Raw genomic sequence first — 10,344 nt, 5'->3', positions numbered from 1 at the left:
CGACGTGAAAACAACAAATATATTCTATTAAAACTTTTTTCTTCAAAATCTTTGGATTAGGCATTAAATAACTCGAAAAGGGTTGATATGCCGTAAAACAAAAACAACCAACCAACCAACCTTGCTGTTTAAATGTATGTGTGTATGTTTGTATGTCTGTCTAAGACTTTCGATATAGCCAACGGATTTTCACGAGATTGGTATCGTTTTGAAGCTACACTCTTCTGACGACAAATATTTTTAAAAATTGGGTAATTAATTCTTTCAAACCCAACTGGGCACTTTTCTACAAGGAGGGGTCGCTTTTTTGCAGATATTTTCGAAATTAATCCCCTCTTTTTGATTGTCTAGTCTTAAGTTATACCTACATCCCTTCTAGATTGCCGATTGACGCACCAGCAAAGACGACACTGTTTTTTTTTTTCAGTTTCTTTTTCTTCCTTCACGGTACGGCTTCGAGCCTGTCTGTCTTCTACAACTTTTTTCTTTTACTCAACACACACCTTCAAACCCCCGGACAACGCCCGACACTCAGACTAGTCTATAATAATTAGTAGTTGCCCAGAAATTGCACGAACGCGTCTGGGAAGATCTCATATAAAAATGTGAAAAATATTTCTAACGCAGCATGTTCTTCTCATAAGCGGGGCGACGTAATGCAATTCTGGCAAAATATTACAATTACCAAAACGAAACAGTTGTATTGATCATTCATCGTTAAAAGGTTCAAAACAAATTCATAAACAGAGACAATGGCGAAATAAAAGAGTGACGCTATATTGCATGCATTACCTAGCTAAGTTATAAAATGTAAGTTGGTGTGGAAGAAAAAAAAGCTGAACTAAGAGAAAGTGCTCCAGTCGTTTGAAGAGCGCATTTCGTTTATGCCACACAAGATTACAATTTGTCACACAATAGAGGCGCGAACTTCTAACCTTTTCTTTAATTTGAACGGAAAAATGAAACAATATTAAGCTTAAATATTTTATTTTTATTTTTTGAGAATCACTCAGTAAAATATTCCCAGCATGCAATGCGTACGAAAAACAAAACAATACAAAACAAAACAAAAAACACACATATAAAATAAAATCATTGGTTATTATCCCTAAATGGCAAAGGGAAACACACGACAAAGGTAATATAAAAAGAGCTTATTAATCTCTTTTTTATCTATAAATTCTTTCGGAATAGTTAACTATTGTTTTTTGTTAATAATGATTAGTTGTCCGCGAAATCTAAACCTTAAGGTATCGTTGCTTTGTTATAAGTATTAGAAATGGATTAACCTTAAATTGCCCCTTCTTTGACGTTTACGTGTATTTGTATTTATTTGCATTTAATATGCGAAAATAGAATAGGTTTTTATGTCGTTCCCATTACAAGAAAAGTAACGCTGGGGTCGAAAAGTGAGACTGACCTGCAAATATTTCCTGTGCAACCCCATTTACATACTTCAGTAGGAACACCATAGACAATTTGCAATAAACTAACACTTCCTTACGGAGGGCGGATCTCCTTGAACTGCACAAGACCAACACTACACCGCAGTCAACTGGGGACGTGTGATTACGGAAATAGTTTAACCTTTCTTGATTTTGATAGCGAATTAGAAACCCCAGCTTGATTTCGTAACCGTTTATACCACATTAGAATAATCTCCCTACTAAACTATATTTAAACATATCCTAATTCTATATTTAAGGCTCCATTATAAATGCACATTTACACCTAATACTTTAATTCTACACAGATTATTCGGTGCTAGTGCACTTACTGATCCCCGCTATTTTTAAATAAAATTTGCAAGTTTAATTAAAGTCTTACGATATATGTTATTAAATTGTAAGGTGAAAGAACAGAATAGGTACAAAACACTCTGCCGTCCCCATGTTAAGAATGGCTTTCTAAATAATGCTATTTCAGCACGGATCAATAAGCGCAGAAGTACCGATAATTCAATTATTTTATTTAAATGTTTACTCCTTACACATTTATATTGTCTGTATTCTTTATATAAGTTCCTCGCTAGAATTTGGAGTACTTCAGATTCTCGTAACACTTTACAAGTATAGACTGTGTGTATATATTAAAAAAAACACCCAAAATTGCCCATCGGTTTCTGTAAACTGTCGAGGAAACTCCTGTACACGCTTGCAGTGAGGCTGGTGCAACGTAAATTGAGCATATCTGGATGTCCTTGCTTGCCGCATCCTTATGTAGAATTACTCAGATGCAACATCTTTACATTCTCGGCTTAATTAATGTATGTATTAAAGCTCTTTATTCTAATACTAGCCTTGTTGCTCGGGAGTTTGAAGGTGTCTGTTGAGCAAAAAAAAAATGTAATAGGCAGGCAGGCTCGAAGCAGTACAGTGAAAAAAGAAAGGAACGTGAAAAGAAAAACCAAAAAAAAACATGACGTCTTATCCGTTGTATCCATCGTCAAACCTGAAGTAGTGAAGGCTTAAATTAAGGCTAGTCAATCAGAAAGAGGAAGGGACTTTCAAAAATATCTGCGAAAAAAAGCGACCCCTCTCCTTGTAGAAAAGTGCCAAGTTGAGGGTAAAGAAATTAATGTTTTTAACCAATTCATCGGTATTTATAGTTCGAAGGGTCGAACTTCAAGACGATACTGATCGCGTGAAAATCTCTCGCCTCTGTCGAAAGTTTCAGGCAGATATACATACATTTAAATAGACAGGTGAGATTCATATTATAGATTGTCATATTTTTTCTTATAACTAAGGACTCCATTTTTTTTGTACAATTTAAAATGTTTGTTACTTAGGCACTTCTGTTACCGTGCTGACATACCGTTCTTATTTTAAAAAAAAACACATTCTTAACATGTGGAGCGTGTGTATGTTGCTCTTGTAAAAAAAGAAAAATGTTTAGACAGTCCAAATCTGAATGAGCATGATTATTTTTAACTTGACATAATTATAGAAACCAGCTTTGTATTTAATAAAATCCAAACTTCTCTTCTGCCAAACCATGTTTTTCTTCTTTTTTTTCAGAAGATGAAGAGAGGGAATTACAAAGATGCAATACATAGGAAAAAGTGTATGAGGCGGGGGATCCACTTGTCCTTTTATTAGAATTCTATAATACTTTTGTATGAAAGCAATATAGTTGAGTTAGGCCTGATGATGATTTTCTGAGAACTCCCATCAGAAACATGTATGCAAATATGTCGTCAATGCTTTGCATAAATACATACACTAGATTAATACTGTTTGCTCATGGATCACATGGCAATAAAGACAAGGGTGTCGGTGGATGTACATGTACGAAAGTACGATACAATTAATCTATAGTGTATTTTCTGGATTCTTTGTGATAAAATGTAAGATTACATTGACCCCGCCCCCAACTCCTCTACTTCCAAGAATATAATTATAAAGATCTGTAGACCCTCCGGCCGCCCTTACTTGCATAACGTCTACCAAAAAATTTTCATGGAAACCTGCTTGTATTTAATCACATTCTAACTCCTTTAAACAGTCCAACCATACTTAGTACATATAAACTTCCGTATTTGTATCTACAACAGTGTAGTAAATAATGGGCAATCAAAAATTCCCCCACTAAAGCTACTGACGCCTGAAAGTATCCTATACCTCTATAAGGCCATCATTCGCCCATGTATGGAGTATTGTCATATTTGGGCTGGTGCATCTGCCACTTGTCTCACTCCTAGACAAGGTTCAAAAGAGTCACTCATCTGATAGGTCCTGTATTGTCATCTAAACTTCAGCCTCTGTCCCACCGACGAAATGTTGCAGCCCTCTGCCTGTTCTACAAGTAATTTAACGGTGAATGCTCTGACGAACTGCAACAACTTGTGTCCTCTCGACGTAAATACCCCCGACAAGCAGCTAAATCCCACCCCTTCACAGTAGAGATCCCTAGACGTAAGTCTTCTACTCTAGTAGTTTCTTCCCCAGAACAGCTAGACTTTGGAATTCCCTTCCGGGTCTCTGCTTCCCCAACTGTACTCACATACAGAAGTTCAAGTGTAACGTGAACCAACATCTTGCTGCCCAACTCCCTACACAGTACCCCTGATGCCTATGTCCCTGAAAGTAGCCCTCTACAACAAAGTGGCAATGTGCCTTGTTTGGGGTGAAAATGTAATTTAAAAAAAACAAACTGGTAGACATAATTGCAATCATGAAACTATGGTTTGTTTTGATTTTGTTTACTTTGGAACCTATGATTTTATACAAAATGAAAGATAATATGAAATAATTGACTCTATACTACATAAATCGGCGTAAGTTTAAATATTTTTAAGCGTTACGAGCGGGCAACGCCGTGCGCGCCTGCTACTATATTTTAGATGGGCCACAACTTTTGTTATTTATTTCATTGCCAGTTATTTTTTTTTCCTTTTAAACCTTGAATATTAAACATCTATAATATACATCTCGCCTGTGTTTTTGTATGTCGGCATAAAACTTTCGACAGATACGACAGATTTTTCAAGAGATTGGTATCGTTTTCAAGAGATTGGTATCGTTTTCGAAGCTCGACCCTTCGGACTGCAAATTTCGGAAAAATTGGCTAAAAATTAGTTGCTTCACCCTTAACTGGACCTTTTTTTTTTTTTTTTTTACAGGTTATCTCCTCTTTTCGTTTTAATAACCTTAATTTAAACCTTCCAAACTTCCGGTTTGTCGATGGACGCAACATCAAAGGCGTTACGTTTTTTTGTTTTTTTTTTTTTTTTGTTTTTCACGTTCTATTCCTCCGTCGCAGTAAGAGTTTTACTTGCATTCCTAATACCACTTTTTTCTCAACACACCTCCGGGCACCCTGGATATTTCACTATAAAACTGAATTTACAATTAAAGAAAACTCGCTTAATTTAAAGAAACACTTTCTTTTATATCTGATGTTTTTTTTAGTTTCCTAGCCAAAAAAATATTTTTTATTTGGGCGAAAGAAAACCGCATTTTTTACTCGTATTTCCCTACAGAAATAGTATAACCAAAGCAAGTATCCATTTAGAAACTTAGTATCTGCAAAAATGAATTTGTTTTTATTATACCGTAACGCATGATGCAAAAATAGTATTTCATATACTTATTGGATAACGTGCCTCGTCGTACAATACGCTTAAACATATTTTAATTCATGCACGTTGCCTATGAATTTTAGAATCATTCTTTTATTGATTATTATTAAGTCTATGAAAAGAATATTGTCATTATTTTGACTCTCAAGTATATATTAGTTAATATTTTACGTTTTTATATAGAATGTGGTTCTCAATTGATTAAGTACTGAGCCTGTGTCGGATATATATTCGACAGTAAGAACAATAAGAATAGTCTCTTGTCATATCTCTAATTATATATTACGAGGAATAATTTTCACGGTGGATTAATTCGCAAAAAATGTACTTACCCACTTTTGTTACCGTGCTGAAAAAACATTACTCTGAAAGCCATTCTTAACATGAGGAGGTTGTGTTTTTTAACTATTATCTGCTTCCACCAAACAATTAATACCAAAAATATATCGTGAAACTTTAATTTAATCTGAAAAAAATAATAAAAAATAGCATGGGACCAAAAGCAAACGCACCAAAAATATATCGTTCATAAAATTCCGCCCGAGTTCGTTTACAATACGAGGACAGCTCGTACATGTTTAAGTAGTCTTTGTTTTCTTATAGATGAAAAAAATTAAGGGGAATATTTTATGTAAAACCGATGTAACGTAAAAGACTCCCCCATGTAAAAAGTATTCGTCTATGAGAGAAGAAAGGTTATTTAAACATTTTTTCCCGATATTATCGGATGAATTTATATACAAAACATAAGAACATTGCCAGAGATATAATTATTTGGGTTTGTATTACTGTACACATATATTCGAAAAAGTTGTCAAAAAACAAATATATAACAAATAAATGTTATCAAAGGCAAGATAAATTACTTTTCTACCAACCTGGATATAATTTTCGTGTTTTTATTCAATTTAACATGTTTATTCAGCTCAAAAAGCATACAGTGTTTACCGATGTATTGGAAAATTCAAAATGGCGGCCCACTCCCTCTTTAACACGGTAAGTTCGGGAAAAGGTGTAATTAATAATAAACTAGACAAAATACTATTAAAAAACCACCGAATATATGTCAAGTTATGTCACGGTAACATATATTGAGCAAATTTCTAACAGTATTTTGTCTAGTTTATTATTTATTACACCCTTTTTCGAACTTACCGTGTTAAAGAGAGAGTCGGCCGCCATTTTAAATTTTCCAATACATCGGTAAACACTGTATGCTTTTCGAGCTGAATGAACATGTTAAATTGAATAAAAACGCGAAAATTATATCCAGTTTGGTAGAAAAGTAATTTATCTTGCCTTTGATAACATTTATTTGTTATATATTTGTTTTTTGACAACTTTTTCGGATCTATGTGTACAGTAATACAAACCCAATTATTTTTATAAAATTTGCAAAAGATAGGCTCAGCCGTTTCGGAAGCTTTTATATGATATAACTCTATAGCTAGACTAATGCAATAGTCGAACTGTCAAAATTTTGTGTAAACTTTATACACCTAGCATCAAAAACTACAGGGAACATAACTATTTTCAAATACTAATGTGCTTATTCTGTTTGCAGATGGCCGAGTGTGTTGCATATTACGGGCGCAAAACTAATGTACCAAGCAAACGCTCAATTTACGATATGATCACTGCAAATAATCTCGATGGAATACGGTCATTACTTAATCCGTTAACGCTGCGCCTTCGTCGGTCGATTGTCTACCAAAAGGTTTTCCATAAAACGCTACTCGGATATGCCTGTGAACTCTGCTTCCGAGACATCGTGAAATATCTCTTGGACGAATGTGAAGCTGATATCTCTGAACGTTACAAACATTGTAACGTGTACTTGTCACCAATACGAGTGTCTGTCAATAACCTGGATGTTGCGATGATTGCCTTATTGGTCAACCGTGGGGCTATTCTAGCTGATTCACACGAGGCGACCAGCGTTGCTAACTACGTTTTTAAGGAGAAACATTTTTCTGTGTTCTCACTGTTGATCAACTACATCGATAAAATTGAATCAATAAAGGATTCCCCGGAACTTATCTGCTGTCTTTCCTGGCTGAACAATATAAATTTAAATAAGGTAGCACCGTTTTTAAAAGCGTCGGCCTCGGGAGAAATTGAAAAAATGAAAATCTTGCAGCAATATCGTATGAACCTAAAAGCAATTAACAGTCTTCAGGAAAATGCTTTGTGCATGGCTATATTGAATGGGAAGAGCAATGCTGAGCACTTCCTGTTAAACTATAGAGTATTCTCTTTAAAAGAGTATGTGCGGGCGCTGGAGTTGTGCGGAGCGAAATTTATAGTATTTTCATTGGATTTGAAGAAAGGTATGCTATGTTGGAGGAAATCAATAAAAATCCGAACGGATAATTTCTTGGGCGCTTCGGATAAATTCGAGAATAGACTTGAGATATTTCTAGGGCTGGAATTTAATTGCGAAAGTCATCTTGACATGTTGCAGAATCATACGACCAACATTTTTGTCCAGGCATTGATAGTTTTTGTCCGTTTGACTTCCCGATCAAGTCGGCTTCTTTATTCTGCATTTGTGACTGTTTCCGAACTTCCGTTCATCCAAAACGACTTTTTAAAATCGATTAGGATACTCTGCGAGCTTTTTGAATTATCCTGCGTCCCTTTTCACGGGAACCTTCCTCCAGACCAGGTCGCTATTGACGCTTTTCTACTGTTGCTTCACCGTCACTATCATTGTGATCTTTCAAATAGCAATAGGCTTTTAACAAACTTTAAGCAACTGTTTAATTTTATGAGGTGGGTTAACTGGGATACGTTGCTAAGACGTGATAAAAGATTTTACCCTTTTATTTATATTCATTTTCTGAAACATTTACTTGATTTTTTAATCGCGGTAATTAGATTAAAACTGTGCTCTAGTAATACGTGGATAAAAGCGGGCGTCTCCGAGATAATGAGCTGGCATCCTTGGCCTTACCCAACAACGTTACTTCATATATCGATTGCAGAAACAAACGAGCTCCCTGTTTTATCTTTCATTATCAGTTGTGCACATGATTTAAATTGCAGGGACAAAGTCAGCAGCACCCCGATGCATGTCGTCTGTCTCCTGCAAACCGACAATAATCTGATATTGGAACTGGTCAATTTAATAGCGAAGTCGGGAGGCAATATTGATGCTGTTAATGGATTCGGTATAACGCCATTTTCCATACTGAAATGTAGGGGCATTATAAAAACCCTTTGAAATTCTTGTATTGATGATGCCTGGCCGCTCAGGCTATTCATGGGGACAGTACTTGCATCTCAAATGACGATTCCAAGACTCTCACTTCCTTAATGTAAATCCATACACATAAAGGGAGTTTTCCCCTTTAAGCTTTGTCGAGCTTTAAAATAGGAAACAATATGACCTGCTCATATGGCCAGCACTTATTGAGATATTGTGAACTTATTAGTCCAAACGGACGTCCATATTGTTTTAGTTAATCGATTTGATATAACTACACGCACGCACACAAAACGTTTGGAATACTAATTACATTCACAAGTATATAAACGTTTAATAAAATATACAAAAATATATTACCAGCAAGTAAGACTTGGCTCTTAAACCTTAGGAACATGTCAACACAATATCTCGTCAACATTAAGAGAATGAAATGAGATGACCACTTACATTGCGGAGAAACATTTTAAAATGTCAAACTGCATTTAGTCAATTCCTCGATGAAATCTTACACAACATCTGACATTCATTAACCATTCATAATTCGGATCACATCTCGTCAAACAAGTGTTTTGAACAATAGTTTCGTCAATTACTTAATATCGGTCCATTAATGTATTGAAAAGATGTTAGCGTTTTATTTCTGAGAATTTTATCCGTCTTAATTTTATGCCCAGAATATATTTCTACGTGCTATTATACCCATTAATTTTTATTTTCAATTGCATTTTCCATTTCGATTTAAACAAGATTAAAAATTATCTCATCATCCAAGGCTTGGATATATAGATCTTCTCCTCCTTCCGACTACAGGGTTGCATGATAAAACTTTCACCCTCGAAAGGACAGCATCATTCTATTTCCGTATGATGAAAACAATTGTTTGTTGCAGACACATCTATTAGTTAGCAAAATGTGTACAAATCCCAAAAACGATATGGTCCTTCTATCATGCTTGAAAGTGACACAATGTTTAACGAGGGATATCGGAGATGCGCCGCTCTAAAATTCGTGCTGTTTACTGAATCGATGCCTGTCCTGTTTCATTGATTTATTTTTACAAATTTTAAATCTTCCTTTATTTTTATTTAAGCATCTGATTACTATTTTCACAAATAAGGTAAATCCAAAACCAAACCAAAAAGAAATAATTATGTGACTAATACAAGGTGGTAAAACTGACTAATTGTATGCGTTGTCTGCAGACGAAGAGAAAAATATTAATGAAACGTGACCTCTATCTCATTGCCGTAGTGTTTCATGTCTGTTTGACAAGTAGTTTAATATAGCTCTTGTGCGTCCTTAACCTATATAGTCCCGTCAAGCAACTAAATCTCGCCCCTTCACGCCGATCTGTAGATGCCAGAACGCCTTCTACACTACTAGTCTCTTAAGACTTTCGGATGTCAGATTGACCGCTTCTTCTCTTACTGTACTGCAGAATTTTAAATATGATGCGAAGATTCGTCTCGTTGCTAAATTCTCCACCTTTTCTTGTCAGACACTATATACACTGAACTTCAATCTCTGGTCCCCCCTCGCCAATCTTTCACGAAAAACACCCATCTAGCTGAATCCACTGTGAAAAATTTCCCCCACTCTATATCTGTGCCTAAATCAAAACGCGGATTCCATGAACAAAGCTTCTTTCTTAGAATGCACGCCTGTGGAACTCTGTTCCGTCTGCCTGCTTCCCACCGGACTACAACTTGGATGTCTTCAAGTACAATGTTAACAAATTTCGTAATGAACTGCCCCCTTAAGTAAACACTTCATCAAATCTCCACACTAACGTAATGTACTTGCAATAACCCTTATCCCTGAGTGGCTTCCGGGCCTTGATAAGTGATCACTGTGTAAAAAAAAAAAAAAAAAAAAAATGTAACCGCTTCGTGTCAAGTAGCAATGAGCTTTATTTTGAATTAGTGATAGAACTAGAGACGGAAATTTGTTATATTCTTCAATTTTACCAAGTGTTTTTTTTTCTTTTAACTAGATATTAATCGACTATTTGAAATTGGTTCAATTAATAATACGTGGTTCCGTCAATAGG

The 10,344-nt window shown here is 35.4% G+C and overlaps 1 protein-coding gene across 1 annotated transcript; it reads left to right on the top strand.

Annotated features, from left to right (window-relative positions):
* Positions 1 to 500: 500 nt before the first annotated feature.
* Positions 501 to 9,630, top strand: LOC145254702 (protein fem-1 homolog C-like). Its single transcript, XM_080113368.1, has 2 exons — positions 501 to 1,138; positions 6,648 to 9,630. Exon 2 carries the CDS (start codon positions 6,648 to 6,650, stop codon positions 8,307 to 8,309), a length of 1,662 nt encoding a protein of 553 aa, XP_079969494.1. The 5' UTR covers positions 501 to 1,138; the 3' UTR covers positions 8,310 to 9,630.
* The last annotated feature ends 714 nt before the right edge of the window (positions 9,631 to 10,344 follow it).

The sequence above is a fragment of the Euprymna scolopes genome, chromosome 30 (assembly GCF_053919585.1).
Source record: "Euprymna scolopes isolate OS-2025 chromosome 30, ASM5391958v1, whole genome shotgun sequence".
Lineage (NCBI taxonomy): Eukaryota > Metazoa > Mollusca > Cephalopoda > Sepiida > Sepiolidae > Euprymna > Euprymna scolopes.
Note: the sequence above shows the minus strand (reverse complement) of the source record. Positions and strands in the feature narration are given on the sequence as shown.

Excerpts from the sequence above, each read along its gene's own strand:
- LOC145254702 (XM_080113368.1), top strand. The coding sequence starts at position 6,648 with ATGGCCGAGTGTGTTGCATATTACGGGCGCAAAACTAATGTACCAAGC.